The 16747-nt window shown below is 36.5% G+C and overlaps 1 protein-coding gene across 8 annotated transcripts in view; it reads right to left on the bottom strand.

The window, feature by feature from the left end:
• Positions 1-16747, bottom strand: part of HERC4 (HECT and RLD domain containing E3 ubiquitin protein ligase 4) — a 128515-nt gene that overhangs the window by 38077 nt on the left and 73691 nt on the right. For 7 of the 8 annotated variants that reach the window (XM_037144384.2, XM_037144383.2, XM_037144381.2 and 4 more), the window contains one exon: positions 13407-13526. In XM_037144384.2, the coding sequence (XP_037000279.1) occupies positions 13407-13526 (120 nt within the window). Of the gene's footprint in view, positions 1-13406; positions 13527-16747 lie in introns of those variants that run through there. The other variant, XM_037144388.2, reaches the window with a different exon arrangement.

The following is a 16747-nucleotide window of genomic DNA, read 5'->3' on the forward strand; positions in this document are numbered from 1 at the left end:
AACCAGTAAAACATAGATATCTTATATTACGGGTTAACACTAAATTGGCTTAAAATATAAAGGACAGGACGGTACAAAAGGACTGATAAGTAGAAAAAAGAAATGGAGAAAGAAATATTTAGGAAGGAAATATTGGGTTGTCCAAAATCTTTTTTGATTTTTTGATCCATTCAAAGGATGGCTGTAGTAGTGCTTAGCTGCTGTTAATATCATTAAAAACAATGCAGTTAGACTGTGTTGTGACAGCTGTTATAACAGTTGTATTGTGATAGTTGTCATAACCGCTGTCATTAAAAAACTCAAAATTGGTAGTGTTGTATAGCCATTTCACTACTGAAGATGGAAGAAAATAAGCAACATTTCCGCGTATTATGCTTTATTATTTCAAGAAAGGTAAAGACACAACTGAAACGCAAAAAAAAAAAAAAGATTTGTGCCATAGGTGCTGTGACTAAACATGTTAAAAGTGGTTTTCAAAGTTTTCTGCTGGAGGTTTCACCCTGGATGATGCTCCACGGTATGGTAGACCAGGTGTAGTTGACAGAGATCAGATCAACAAATTAACTGAGAATGATCAACATTATACCATACAGGAGACAGCTGACACACTCAGAATACCCCAATCAATAAACTTATTGGTGAAAATAAAAAAATGTTTTTTATTTTATGGAAAAAACCATACAAACTATTTGGCCAAACCAAAAATAATGGGAATTATCATAAAAGCTTACCACTTCATGGAACAGAAACATACACTTCATTGTAACAAGCTTTCACACATATGCTCAAGGTATAGACTCAAAAGTAGTGCTAGAATCTCCAAAAATGTTAATAAATTTGCAGACTGTAGTTTGTATAATGAAGAATGAATCTTACCTGAAGAGAAGTCTGACTCTGACCTCTACTACTGGCAAGTGATGTACAGATGTTTGAAATGTCTCCTAATGAGACTGTCTTTGTTTACCAGGGGGCTCTGGGCCCTTGTGATTGTCAGTGATGCCTACAGAAGGACTTGAGACTAAAGGTCAGCCACATGGGCACTATGCCATCAAGCCTCAGTAAAACCTCTGGGCACCAAGGCTCTGCTGAGCTTCCATGTTTGGAACCACACTGTGAGCACTGTCACCGGTAAGTGCTGGGAAAATGACTTATCCATGACCATACAGAGAAAAAAAGAGAGTTCTGCCTTTGGTACCTTTCCCAGACTTCACCTATGTACTTCTTCACATAAATGATTTTAGTCCGTATCCTTTCCCTGTAATAAACTGTGAACATCGGTATAATAGTTTTCAGTGACTTCTGTGAAGACTTGTAGAAAAATTATTGAACCTGAGAGTGGTTCAATTGGTATTAGAAGTGAGGGCAGTCTTGTGTGGACTGTTCCCTATACCTTGGCAGTTGGCTAAATTCTCACATGCATGGAGGGCTATCACTGAGGGCTTTAAAATATTAGCAAAGACTTACATTATGCTAAATTAAGCCAAAGCCATATAAGCATAGGCAAATTATGACTATACAACAATATGACTATTCTGAGAAAGCTAATTGTTGATAATAGTTTCTTTCAAAAAATTCAGAGTTCCAAGTTACCACTACACAGATGTACCTACTGACAGTGTTAATAAGAACATATGTGGAAGCTGTTCTGCAAAAAAAAAAAAGCCTTTTAGATTACACCCAGTTTAATTTGAAAGCAATTTAACAGGGATATTTGAAATTCTTTTATAGTATATATTATATAGTATAGACATTTTTAAGTGCTATTACTACTAAGAATGTCTGAATAGGCAAAGAAACACGTTTAAATATTTTCTGACTACCTAGGCCTTTGAATAATTACACTAGGTCCCAAGGTAGTTTTATCTCAGGAGATGGGTTTTATTCTTAAGTAATAAAACATTAATATATATGCACTATTTCTTTATTGCATATAAATAAATAAAAGGTGCTATGCATATCATTATATACTGGAAAGCTGATAAGGTTATTTTAGAATTTATAGTGTGACTAAGTCCTACCAAAGCAGAATGTAAGTTTGTGAAGAGAAATGTAAATTGGAGGGAATATAACAAATGAGACATGTGGAAAACTTGAGCAAAGACAAGAGGCTATTAAGCAAAATAATTTACCTAAGAGGCATCAAATGGACAACCAGATTAAAATCATTATTAGAAATTTCAATTAAGGGTTTAGTATCTTAGACAAAAGCACCAGAGAGTTGTTACACTGGTTGCAAATTTCAGTCAGTCAAAGAAATATTTCCAAAGAAAATTTAAAAGGAAAACGAAGGGGTTTGAGGAGTCAGAGTAGTATAAAACAGTAATGCAAAATAGTCATACAGAGTAGTATAAAACATATAAAGTCAACTAAAGGTCTACTGCTAAAAATTCAACCTATCATTCAATGTGTGACCTACTATTGGCTCCAAATCCACATATTCAAAAGCACTAACTTTTGACTGTTTTCAGACTGGGGACCCTGAAACTGAGTCAAAGCAGGCCTAATGTTATTCAATGTCCTAGAAGATGAAGTGAGAAAGGCCTGAAGGAATGTTCGAAAGTCGCATGGTCTACAGCAGACTTCACCAAGGCTTTTAACACTAATGGTTAAAATGGTTCCAGTGGGTTACACACAAAAATGATGCGGCTCCCTAGCACATTTTAATTTCAACCAATTACTTATGGCAAAACACCATACCACTGCTGGTGTCAGCATGATTTAAGTGTGTAACATAGGATTATTCCAAGATGGTACAAAGAAAGAATAACAACAATATTAAGGTAATTCACATAAATATGAAAGGTCTTGGTGGCTAAACAGAAATAAAAAGATACTTTTAAATCTTAAAGGAAATGAAAAAACACACAAATATGATTTGGTAACCCAATATATAAGGAATCAGTCCAAGAGTTTGCAAAATATTATTGCCATTAGAAATGACTGGGAGCTTTGAAAACAACAAACTTTTCTGAGAAATATTTTAGCTGCAAGGAGCACAAATGTATTTTAATTTTTTCTTTTTATTCAATGAGGAAAAACTCAAACTCAGGAAGTCAAGTACTAATGTATTTTCCCAAAGCTGGTCTCCTTAAATATATATAGTCCTAGTTTGCTGGTGAATATGTCAGGTTACTAACTAGCATTGTCCACAGCTCAAGTACAACAACTTAACTCCACAGAACAAATACAGTGATGATTTAGATGCACAGCACAGTTAAGACTGAATAAATAAGACATATGACAAAAATCTAGTATCAAAAACCACTTAAAAAAGCTAACCTACCCTGGCTGGTGTAGCTCAGTGGATTGAGCACGGGCCTGCAAACCATAAGATAGTGGTTCGATTCCCAGTCAGGGCACATGCCTGGGTTGCAGGCCAGTTCCCAGCAGGCCAGTTCCCAGCAGGGGACACACGAGAGGCAAGCATACATTGATATTTCTCTCCGTATCTCCTTCCTTTCCCCTCTAAAGATAAATAATTTTTTTTAAAAAGCTAACCCATTTACCAAATATCTTAATTTACCTACCTATATCTGAAAAGTCTTCCATAGGTATACACAGCTCTTAAAATAAATAAACATGCATTGTAAAAAATGCTTAACTTGAATCTCACATAGTAATTCAAACAAGCATAGACCAAGTATAAACCTTTCTAAATTTTATCCTAAGTTAGTAAATTTTACTAGATATATATTGATATGTATAAGTAACTTGAAGTATAAGAAAGAGAATAAAAAAGAGCAAAGAGTTTAGTAGTAACCACTAAGTTATTTTTATAAACAATTTAAGAGCAAAAATAAAAGAAGGTAAGGAAATGTACAATTGAGTATTGTACCTAGAAAGTATGAGATTCTGGTCAAGATGGAGGCATAAGTAGACACACTTCACCTCCTGATACAAACACAAAAAGAATTACAACTAAATCTCAAAACAAGTACCACCCAGAGCTGTTAGAAAATAGAACTGTATGGAAATCTGACGACCAAGGATTTAAAGAAACCACATTCATCCAGACAGGTAGGAGGGGCAGAGATGCAGAGACTGGCAGAGAGGCACAGTGTGGTGCAGCAAGGCAATGGTGGCAGAAGGGGCATGGGTGGTTCCACATTCATGTGTGGTGGATAAAAATCAGGAGTGACACCTTGGGAGCAAGCGATCCCATCCCCAGGCCAGACCACACAGCCCAGGGTTCCAGCACTGGGAAGATAAATCCCCATAAGTTCTGGCTATAAAAACCAGTGGGGTTGGGGTGCCAGAAAAAAACTGCCCGATTTTCAGGAAACTCGACTTATAGAGCCAGAAGGTCTTAAAATGTATGCAAACCCACCCACTCTGGTATTCAACACCAGGGCAACAGCCGGAAGGGCTCACTCATATAAGAGGAGTGGGTGAAGTAACTGGAAAGGGGGGACTGCCAGGCAAACCTCCAGAAGCCAGGTAACAGCACAGTCCCCTCTCTGAACCCTCACCCCACACAGAGCTACAAAACAGCGAACAGGATTGGCCCACCCTGGCATTACCTTATGCTCCTCCCCATATAATTTACAGGTGCCTTTTCAACAACAGGCCATGCTACTAAGACAGGGAGTCAAAGCAGCTCTATCTAATATACAAAAACAAACAAAGAAAAGGCTGACAAATTGAGGAGACAAAGAAATATGGCCAAGATTAAATAACAGAACAAAACCCCAGAAAAAGAACTAAACAAAATGGAGATAACAAACCTAACAGATGGACAGTTCAAAACACTGGTGATCGGAACGCTCAAAGAACTCGTTGAGTACAGCAACATCATAAAAAGGAGGTGCAGGTTACACTAAGTGAAATAAAGAAAAATCTACAGGGAACCAGCAAAGTAAACCAGGATTCAAATCAACGATTTAGAACAAAAGGAAGAAATAAATATTCACCCACAACAGAAAGAAGAAACAGGAGTTCAAAAAAGCAACGAAAGTATAGGAAGACCTGGGACATCTCCAAAAAAAGCCAACATCAGAATTATAGGAATGCCAGAAGGAGAAGAGAAAGAGCAAGAAATTGAAAACTTATTTGAAAAAATAACAAAAGAAAACTTCCCTAATTGGTGAAGGAAATAGACACACAAGTCCAGGAAGCACAGAGAGTCCCAACTTTGGGCCCAAAGCTGGACTCAAAAAGGACCACACCAAGACACATCATAATTAAAATGCTAAAGGTTAAAGAGAGAATCTTTTTATTTTTTAAAGATTTTATTTATTTACTTATTTTTTGAGAGGAGGGAAAAAGAGTGGGAGAAAAATATCAATGTGTGGTTGCCTCCTATGTGCCCCAACTAGGGACCTAGCCTGCAACCCAGGCGTGTGCCTTGACTGGGAATCAAACTGGTGACCCTTTGGTTCTCAGCCTGTGCTCAATCCATCAAGCTACACCAGCCAGAGCTAAAGAGTAGTAAGAGAAAAGCAGAAGTTACCTACAAAAAGTAAGACTGTCAGCTGATTTCTCAAAAGAAACTTTGCAGGCAAGAAGGGACTGGCAAGAAATATTAAGAGTCATGAAAAGCAAGGACCTACCACCTCGATTACTCTATCCAGCAAAGCTATTATTTAGAATGGAAAGGCACAGATAAAGTGCTTCTCAGACAAAGTAAAGCTAAAGCAGTTCATCATCACTAAGCCATTATTACAAGAAATGTTGAAGAGACTTAAGAAAAATATCAAAACTATGAACATTAAAAAGGCAACATGGGATTCACAACTATCAACAACTGAATCTAGTAAATAAATAAATACATACACATACACATACGTATGCAAACAAGCAGAACAGGAACAGAATATAGGTATAGAGATCATTTAAAGGGTTATCAGTTGGGAGGAGTTAAGGGGAAGAATGGGGGGAAAGGTGCAGAGTTTCAGAAGCATAATTGGTAGGTACAAAATAGACAGGAGGATATTAAGAATAATATAGGAAATGGAGAAGCCAAAGAACTTATATGAATGACTCATGGAAATGAACTAAGGGGTGGAATTGCTGGAGGAGAGCAATTTCCCCTTTGTCCCCCCCTAAGTGGAGGGCAGACAAAGGGGAAAAATGTGGGACAACTATAATAACATAATCAAAAATATATACTTTAAAAAATGTAAGAGAAAAATCATAAAAAAGCAGAAGGTAAGAGGAGAAAGAGAACCTATGTGTCCTTTTGTTTTCCCAAGATACTATAGCAGAGGTGAAAAAACAAGTAAAAAGCAAAACAAACCCACATGGAAAAGTTTCATACATTAAGATCAGTCTTGTAAAACAACTACAACAGAGATGCTTATACAGTAACCAGCAGGAGTAGGAGGATTAACTCAAAACTTAATGAAAACAGAGACTTCCGCCAAGATGGAGGTGTAGGTGGAAACACTTTGCCTTCTCGCACAACCAAGTTTAAAAACAACAAAGTTTTAGCAACAAAAACGCAGCCAAACCACAGAAAATCAAACTATATGGAAGTCTGACAACAACGAACGCTTCAGCCAAACAGGTAAGTGGGGCAGAGCCAACAGCAGGGTCTGGCAGGAAAGATCCACTGGACCAACCCCAGCACGGGACCCAGGCTCACCAGCAGCCGTGGGCAGATCCCAGGTGTGGAGTAGCGGGCGGACCCACTGAGAGCTGACCGAGGTCACACATTCGCGCACAGATAAACCGTAAACCAGTGAAGGAGCGAGCAGTGAGACGGACCATGCAGGCCCCAGTGGCGGGAAGCAGCAGAGGGGACGACCCTTGTCCCTCAATGACCCCGCCCCCACATACAGCATCACAAACCAGTGACCTGGGCAGCCTGCCCTGGTGAACACCTAAGGCTCCACTCCTCATACATAAGAGGCACAAAACATGGCTCAAGAACAACTCAGAGCCCCAGAGCCAATAAATCTAAGCAATGAAGAAATAGCCAAACTTTCAGATGCACAGTTCAAAACACTGGTGATCAGGATGCTCACAGGACTGGTTGATTTTAGTCACAAATTGGAGGAACATATGAAGGCTAAACTAATTGAAATGAAGAGAAATGCACACGAAACCAATAGTAATGGAAAGGAAACTGGGACTCAAATCAATGGAGTGGACCAGAAGGATGAAAAAAAATGACCAAACAGAAAAGAATGAAGAAACAAGAATTCAAAAAAATGAGGAGAGGCTTAGAAACCTTCAGGACATCTTTAAACACTCCAACATCCGAATTATAGGGGTACCAAAAAGGGAAGAGGAACAGCCACGAGTGGAAAACTTATTTGAACAAATAATAAAGGAGAACTTCCCCAATCTGGCAAAGGAAATAGACTTCCAGGAAATCCAGGAAGCTCAGAGAATCCCAAATAAGTTGGACCCAAGAAAGAACACACCAAGGCACATCATCATTACATTAGCCAAGATTAAAATGAAGGAGAGAATCCTAGAAGCAGCAAGAAATAAGGGGACAGTCACCTACAAAAGGAGTTCCCATCAGACTGCCAGTGGATTTCTCAAAAGAGACCTTACAGGCAAGAAGGGGCTGGAAAGAAGTATCCCAAGTCATGAAATCCAAAGACCTACATCCAAGATTGATCTATCCAGCAAAGCTTTCATTTAGAATGGAAGGACAGATAAAGTGCTTCTCAGATAAGACCAAATTCAAGGAGTTCATCATCACCAAGCCCCTATTATATGAAATTTTAAAGAGACTTATCTAAGAAAAAGAAGATAAAAAAGATGAACAGTGAAAGGACAGCAAACTCAGTTATTAACAACCACACCTAAAACAAAAGCAAACTAAGAGGATGGACAGCTAGATCGGGAGTGAACCATAGAAATGAAGATCACATGGAGGGTTAGCAACAGGGGAGTGGGAGAAGGGGGGAGAAGGTACAGAAAATAAGTAGCATAGACGGTAGGTAGAAAATAGATAGGGGGAGGGCAAGAATAGTATGGGAAATATAGAATCTAAAAAGCTTGAGACACATGGTCAAAAACTAAAGGGGGGAATGGTGGGGGAGGGGTGTACAGGGTGGAGGGGAATGAAGAGGGGGGAAAAGAACAACAGTAATGGCATAATCAATAAAATATATTTTTTAAAAAATGAAAACATGTAAAGGGAAAGAGTTAGGTGAAAAAGAATGGGAAAATGGAAAGGGATGAGGTGTAGTCAAAAGTGTCACTGGTACAAAAGGATATTACATGGAAAGCAAAGAACTTCACAGAATCAGTTTCATGGTTAGGAATCAAGGACCTGTATGCCTGATAGATTCTTAAAATCCTTAACTGCAAAAGAGAGTAACAGAAGGGAAAAAATATCAACAGATTATGGCATAGAGACAAATATAACAAAAGGTAAAATAATTTTCTTACACTATTTACAACAATGTAAAGGTGTATGTGTAGGTATAAATAAAGTTTATATACATATATCATAATTCACACTAATTATGTTCTATCAAGAAACATTTTAAATTTTCACACTGAAGCAATGGAATTATTTCCAGATCGTAAATTTTGTTCAATAATGGTATACACATGTATGTTTATATATACATATACACACAGGTTTATGTTTATATGAGTACATATACACACATCTGTATCACCACAAAATAGCATGTGAGGACCGTTAGGATATATTTTTTAAAACTTTATTTATAGAGTAAATATAATGTTCAACTCAGTATTCATATTAATGCTGCAAATATGAATTTTATTAAAAAGCCTCAGTAAATTTAGAGTTAAGTGAAAATATAAAATGTGAAAGTGCTTTGAAGTCTATCAAAAAAAGCTGTGTCATAATAAAAATTAATGAACTATTTAAGAACTGCACAAAGACCTTCAATGTGAACTGTCAGCCTTCTATTCCCAGAGACAGATTAGAAGAACCCATGTATGGATATGGGTTCTGGATTCTGATTTGTAAAATAGGGTATTAAACCCACTAAACAAAGTAAATAAGGAACAACTAGAAACTGTTACAATCACCTATTTAATATCAGTGTCTATAAATTTCAAAAAAAGCATATGGTTGAAAGAGTAGGGTAATAGAGGGCAATTCTCAAGTACAGCAACCATCTAATAGATCCAAAGAGAATGAGAAGCAAAGAGGAAAAACCAAGACATAAAAAGGTGGTCCCCTGCCTCCCTTTAACAGGAAACAGTAGCACTGAAATAGCTCCTAAGAAATTAAATCTGGTATTACCTAAGCTACATACCAAGAAGAATTTAGATACAGGCCTTCAAAACCTAAAAGCAAACAATCAAACCATAGCTTTTCCACTTAAAACAAGATTACTGCTAACTTAAAAAAATTAAAACAAATCCCATTAGACTGGAAATTCTTTTAATGTGCAAAGAATACAAGTGGTTTATGACCTATACACTAGATATAAATTCAGATGTCAAAGCACATCTGATTTAATTCACAGTGATCCAAGAAGACATGACCCTCTAGGATAATGTTTCTAAAACTGGGCTTATAGATTCCCAGGGGATATATTCTTAGTGTTCTATGACTGCTCCAGGAGAATTTTTAATTTTAGGTTTTTGTAGCAATAATTTAGTTAAAATTGATTTAAAAAATCTAAAGTTAGGATAATCAATTTATAATACCAATATTACTATGCAACTCCAAGAGTTGCAATGGTTGTGACTATAATCAAACTAGTACCAAACATGATCTCTGTACGTCTAGGACTTCATACATAGTGTGCTTGATGAGTGAAGGCCAGATGAGCATCACATCTCATCCTAAAAGCAAATGTTTCACTGTAGTTCATATAGAGGCAGCAAGAGAAGTTATCAGATACCTCAGAACAGAGGCTACTGACAAAGTGTTTCAAGACAGCAAATACTAATAACCACCACTTTACCAGTATTTAACTATGCCCCAGGAATTGCCGCAAGTACTTTTAATACATCACATCAATTAATCTTCTCCATAACTATAAAATATAGATACCATTATCTCTAATTTACAGAAAAAGAATTAAATAACTTCCCCAAGAACATAGAATGATAAATGCTGAGACAGAATTCGAACCCTGGCACAATTACTTTACATTGCTTTTTTACTGTATTTTGGTGTGAACTGAAATTCTTGATTATTAGAACATAATCTCCTCCACACTAAATATTAGATTTTTAAACCTGTAGTGTTATATATAACATAAATTTGTCAATGATTTAGGGTTCTTTTAAAAGCTAAGCATCAGGAGTTTGGAACTAGTTTAAGGGTTTGTATGCATTTAAACAAAATAATCGCAAATAGTATAAATGAACACAGGGCTTAAGAAATTGTTTTACTTTAGCCCTGGCTGGTGTGACTTTGTGGACTGGCACCAGCCTGCAAACCAAAGGATGGCCAGTTTGATTCCCAATCAGGACACATGCCTGGGTCCCTGGTTGGGGGCATATGAGAAGCAACCACACACTGATGTTTCTCTCCTCTTTCTCCCTCCCTTTCTCTAAAAATAAATAAAATCTTTACCAAAAAAAGAAAAAGAAATTGTTTTGCTTCAAAAGGGGTCCATATATCACTCCAGTTTCAAAAATTCCACTCAAGAACCTATACTACTCTACGTGGTGGTTAGGGTTTCCATGAAAAATCTTGGAATAAAGTTCATTTATGAAGCTTCAATTTTCTTCATTGGTAAATAATTTAAATCCCTGTTTCATGGTAATACAGGGTGGGGAAAAGTAGGTTTATAGTTGTGAGTACATGAAACAGAATTTATTCTTATATTATTAATGCTTGTAGTATGTAAGTTTTCATAGGAACAACAGTAAACCTACTTTTGACAATCCCTGTATTATGTCCAAAAATCTGTGTCTGTTAAGGTAACATAAGACTTCAAAGAAGTATTACTGAGGACTTTTAAAATCAAGAAACAGGGTTTTTTCCCTGCTCTTAGCAGGAGGTGCTATGGCGAAAAAGTTTGAAAAACTATGCCTAAGTGAAAGATTTACTTTAAATGGGGAACAGGAAATATTTATTCAAAACTTTCCCAAGGTCAAATATTTTCTTTCTTAAAAAACTATTGTCTATGGACTCCAGCTACCACTCCACTATTTTTACTCCTTCCTTTTGGATATACTATTACAGCTATCCCAATTTTTTCTCCCTTTTATCCCCCTGTGCCCTGCACCCCTCCTCCCTCCAGCATTCCTCCCCTTAGTTCCTGTCCATGGGTCGTACCATTAAGTTCTTTGGCTTCTCCATTTCCTACAGCCTATGGTTGTTCTCTATTTCTCACCTCCAAATTTCCCTTAAGCATGACTCCCCCTAGACTAGAATTAGCCAGGTTACCAATAACTTGCATGTAACAAAATTCATCGCACAGTTCTACGGTTTTATCCTATTTCCCAACAGCATTCAACAGTTTCTCCTCCACTTAATTTTGGTTTCTACAACTCTATCCTAGTTTTCCTGCCTTGCCTGCTACTCCTTAATCTCCTTTGTTGATTTCTCCTTTCCTCATTTCATCTTCAATCCATCAGCAATTCTTGTCCCTTTCACTTCCAAGAATTATTCTAAGTCCACTTCTCTTTCATTTACACAACCACCACCAACCTAGTCACCAATCATTTTATCTCCCCTAATCGACTAAAACAATCTTCTAACTAGTCTCCCCTCTTTCATTTGTTATCTATTCCCTACTCCATTCTCCACAGAGCTGACAGAATGATGATTTAAAAATATAAAACACATTATAATCCCCCCTGCTTACCACTCTCCAATGGCTTACCACAACACCCCAGAAAATGTGTTCCTGATCCTAATTTACAGAACCTCCATGGTCCGGCAGCTGCCCACTTCTTTTGTCCTTTCCCGGTAGTCTTCCTACTCCATATTTTAAACTTCCTACACACTGGCCTCTTTCTATCCTTTAAACAAGCCAAGCTTTTTCTCACCCAAGGTATTTTACTAGATGTTCATTTTTCCTAAAATTCTCTGTACTCTATCTTACACAGCTGCTTTTAACATTTAGATTACGATTCATATTTCACTACACAAGACTTTTCTGATTACCCAACTGTATGAAATCATAGTCTTGATTCTATTCTCTTATTTTAATTTTCTCTATAAATAAAGCACATTATTAACTAATACTTTTTGCTTTACTTGATTACAGCCCATCTTGTCCAACAGAATATAAATTGTATGAGAAAAGTACCCTTAACTACCTAGTCCATCACTGTATTTCCAATACCTAAATAAATGCCTGTTACATATGGGATTCCCAATAAGCATTTGTTGAATGAGCAAACGAGTATACTATATCTGTAGAATAACCATAAACTTGAGCTGGATTCCCAGGGGTTGGGGGGGGGGGTGGAGTGAGGACTGGATCAACAAATCTCTCCCAATCCTTACCCAAGTACCTAGGGAAGCAAAAGATACTCTAAAAGTGAACTGATACCTATAGCTGAGAGTACCCTAAAAACAGCATGCACTAACCACATTGCCATTAGGAAACTATAAGACTTTTTTAGTGCCTACTAGACATACTCCAGACACTATTAAAGGTGCTGATGAATACATTGACAAAGTTAACTATTCACAGGGAGCTTGCCCCTGGTGCCTAGCAAGCAATAAAAAACTACTTACCCTTCTGGAACTGCTAGACATAATGCTTAAATGATCTACTTAAGTGGTGGGATAGATGGCCTCAAGTATGCTACAATGGTTAGCAAACAACAGTATTAAACCTGACGGTTCTATATCTAGCTGCTTACCCTTACCTAAAATTTTGCATGCTTCATTTAAGTTTTATAAGACTATGCTATTATTTTCATGGGACATTAAATGTCCAGTTACTAGAGACTTAGCCACATAGAAAGAAGTATATGCAGATGTGGATATACATCAAGAAATTGAAAATAAAATTAAACACATAAAGGGAGAAATAAATAAAAAGTAGAATCTATAGTTCTAGGACTCTCCTCTAAGTAGTTCTAAGGCAGGAATCTCAGTAATATATGGGTGGGCAAAAGTAGGTTTATAATTGTGACTGACATTCTTTTGAGTTAATAAAGCTATTGTGATCATCACCTGCAAGTCTTTTTTCAAACGAGCAACTGTAAACCTACATTTACACACCACTGTACTGTCTTAGATTTCCAATATCAGTGACTCCAGTATTCTCAACATTAAAGAATTAAAAGGAAATCACACTGAAAACAAGTAAGGGTTATAAATCCATGTCAAATTTGCACTTCTATTAGAAAAGTATAATCTATCTTTCTGGTTTGGCTTTGGTATAAGACTGGAATGTTTATAAATATGCATAACATCTGACTGCTCCTTTGCAATGTATTTTTATTTCAGTAATAACCTCTGTATTAAATCTCTAAAAGAACTTTAGCATTTCAAAAACATGTAAACATAAAAATGAAATCATAAAATGCAACAAGAAACATACCATTCCATAGGCCTGCTGTTGAACCCAATTGATATAATCATTCCTTATGTCTATCAATTCTTGCACTTCATGTACATAAAACTTATCATACTGTATAATCTGCCCCGTCTTCTCATTTACCTACAAAAAAAAAAGTGTCATTAACATTAAACTTAACTAGTACCTGAGACAGGCTGAAAAATGTTTTAATAGAAAAAGGCTTGATGTTTTTTAGCTCATTTTCTCTTTCCATAAAAAATAATTTACTGAGTGCCTACTACATGCAACGTACTAGTTAAGTGCTATGAAAACGGACTGGTAATATGTGATATACACATTCAGTACCTGAAAACCAAATAAAAATGAAAAATATTTATATAACCACCAGATAGTATGAGATATATTATCATTAAAAAATATATAGTATATATAAACTAGAAACAATAAGAATTTCTGGCCAGGGATGGGACTTAAATAACAATAAGAATTGCTAAGGCTTCCTGGCTGGTATGATGGTTAGAGTGTTGTCCAACCAACTGTAAACTGATTCCCAGGTCTGATCCATACCTAGGGCACATACCCAGGTGCCCCTGGGCACATACCCAGGGTTCAGTCTCCAGTAGAGATGCACACAGGGGTAACTGATAGATGTTTCCCCCTCCCTCTTTCTCTCCCCCATTCCCCTTCTCTAAGATAAATGAGCATGTCCTCAGGTGAGAATAAATAAAGATTTAAGTAAATAAGATATACTACATTCACAGGCTGGGGACAGATCAACAAGACTCAACAAATGCAAAAATGAATCTGACTAAATTCTAGTTTTATAAAAAGCAGTGATATAAAAAATATATTTGGTACATCAGAAGAAAACTGAATATGCCTAGTTAGATATTACAGAATCACAGTTAATTTCTTTGAGAAAAGTAATAGTATTACTTTTATGTAGGAAAATGCCCAAGAAAATGAATTCTGACGTATTAAAGGGCATACCAGGATTTTACTTTCAAAATGATTCAAAGAAAAAAAGTATACAGTATACACACGTTTACAAAGCAAATGTGACAGCATGTTAACAATGGCTGAATCTAGAATGAAGGACACACAGGTATCTATTTTATTTGTATTTCAATGTTTCTGTAAATAGGGCAATAAAAATTAGAGTTTGTATTTCAATACTTCTGTATACAGAATGATAAAAATTAAAGAGAGTGAAGTGAATGGAAAGGATTTCAAAAAGGTGTGAGGAAGAACACTTCTGGTAGAGAAAACAGCATGAACAAAAAGAGAAAAAATCTGTATACACCTGCCTCAGCTAAACTGATGGTACAAGAATGAGAGGCACAAGGATCAGAGCTGAACCCAACATGTAGCCTGGAGCAAAGCCCAGTGAAACCCTGTCTAGTTCAACCCGAAAGTTGACCTCTGCCAACTTTCAGGCTGAGGCAGGGCCCATTACAGTAGGAATGAGAATGCTTATTACTGTACGTCAATTAGTTTCAGTGTGTTTTGTTACAGAACATTACTGTGCCAAAAGCTGGTACTTCGGGATATATGGTTTTAAAGTCGCAAGTGATATAGAATCAGTGATATTTTATGCTAATTATTCTGTTGGCAGAGTGAGGTATACTCGAGAATGAGTGAAGAGGCCAGTGGTAGGAAACTGAATCAGGAATTAAAGATTCAAGGTTTCTAGATAATAAAGGAGAATGTAGCTCTGACCGGCGTGGCTCAGTCTGATTCCCAATCAGGGCACATGCCTGGGTTGCAGGCCAGGTCCCCAATTGAGGGTGTTTGAGGACCAACCAATCGATGTTTCTCTCACACACAAATGTTTCTCTCCCTCTCTCCTTTCCTTCCTCTCTCTAAAATTAAGTAAATCTAAAAATAAAACAGTAAGAATGCAAAGGTCATGGTACCTAATCAGATATAGAACACAGGAAAAGTGTCAAAGACAACTTCAAACTTTCAAGCCTGAGTAAGTGAAAAAAAAAAATGCTGGAAGCACACACATATAAGCAGAAAAGACAATCTTGGTGAGGCAGAAATGAAAGCTGGGAAGGATGAGAAATTTGTTATTAAACCATTATTTTAGATTAAAACGATGGCAAACATGTCAGGTAGCTCAAGACAAAGTTATGCCTCACATAATTGAGAACCATTTTTCTTAAAGGAGACAACTAAAGCTGTGTGTGGCAGGAGGTGAGGGAGAAGTAAAGAGTGAAAAAAAAGAGCCAAATGCAGACACTTAGATGCCATATTTAGGAGAAAACAAACCACTGAAGAAATAAAGTAAGTTCATCTAACATACAAATTTTTCAAAATAAGCTAAATTTCCTATGGAGAATAACAAAAAAAAACGTTTATGTTTTTTAAAAATCACACAAACACACTAAACCAACTAAGCAGTGTTTGAAAAGAAACAAAAGGAATCCCCTAGTAGAGGCACCTAAATCTACCAGACAGTGCTGTGCCCAATCAGGTGCTCAATGAACATGAGATGAATGGAAGAGCAAGCAAAATGAGTAACAGATATGTATATGATTAATGCTTCCAATAGCACTTTAAATTTTCACTCAATTGCAGATTTTACCTTAAAATATACTCAGATTTTATCTTCCATTAATAATAAAAAAAAGCTATCACTAGGGACCACTAAGTAGATGTCATGTACATTATCTCATTTAGTCTTTGAAACGCTATGAAAAAGATACTATTATAATATTACATACACAAAAATATGTGAATATTTGTACATATAAATGTGTGTTATATTTAGAATACTTAATATTAGATATACATGTAAAAACATTTTCCCTTTTATGAATAATGTTTAAAATTATGTCATCAAGTACAATCAATGCTTGATCCTGTGGCTTACTCTTGAGGATACAAATAATGCAGTTTAAGAAGCACTTATTAATAATACTGCTTTCATTTTCAAAGTTGAAACTTTTATTCACTCTATAAACTGACAAAAGCACTTTGAGCTCACTCTTTCACTGTTTGATTAATTTGTAACTGTAAGAGCAATGGACCAGAGTAAAACTACTATTCCTGGCTTTTCAAAGATAGTTTATACCTGGAGATCAAAACCTTGCTCTTAGAACTTCCAGCCAAGATGGAGGAGTAGGTAGATACACACTGTGCCTCCTCACACAACCAAGAGAAGGACAACAACAAATTTAAAAACAAAAAATAACCAGAAATGTCATAAAAATCAAACTGTATGGAAGTCCAACAACCAAAGAGTTAATCATAGACACTGATAGGAGGTACAGAGGACAAGCAGCAAGACGGTGGCTGCTGGACTGGGCAGTCCCACATTTACCTGTGGATAAACTGGGAGGAACAACTCAGAAGCA

This window comes from Artibeus jamaicensis, unplaced genomic scaffold, assembly GCF_021234435.1.
Source record: "Artibeus jamaicensis isolate MK-2021 breed Jamaican fruit bat unplaced genomic scaffold, CSHL_Jam_final contig_332, whole genome shotgun sequence".
Lineage (NCBI taxonomy): Eukaryota > Metazoa > Chordata > Mammalia > Chiroptera > Phyllostomidae > Artibeus > Artibeus jamaicensis.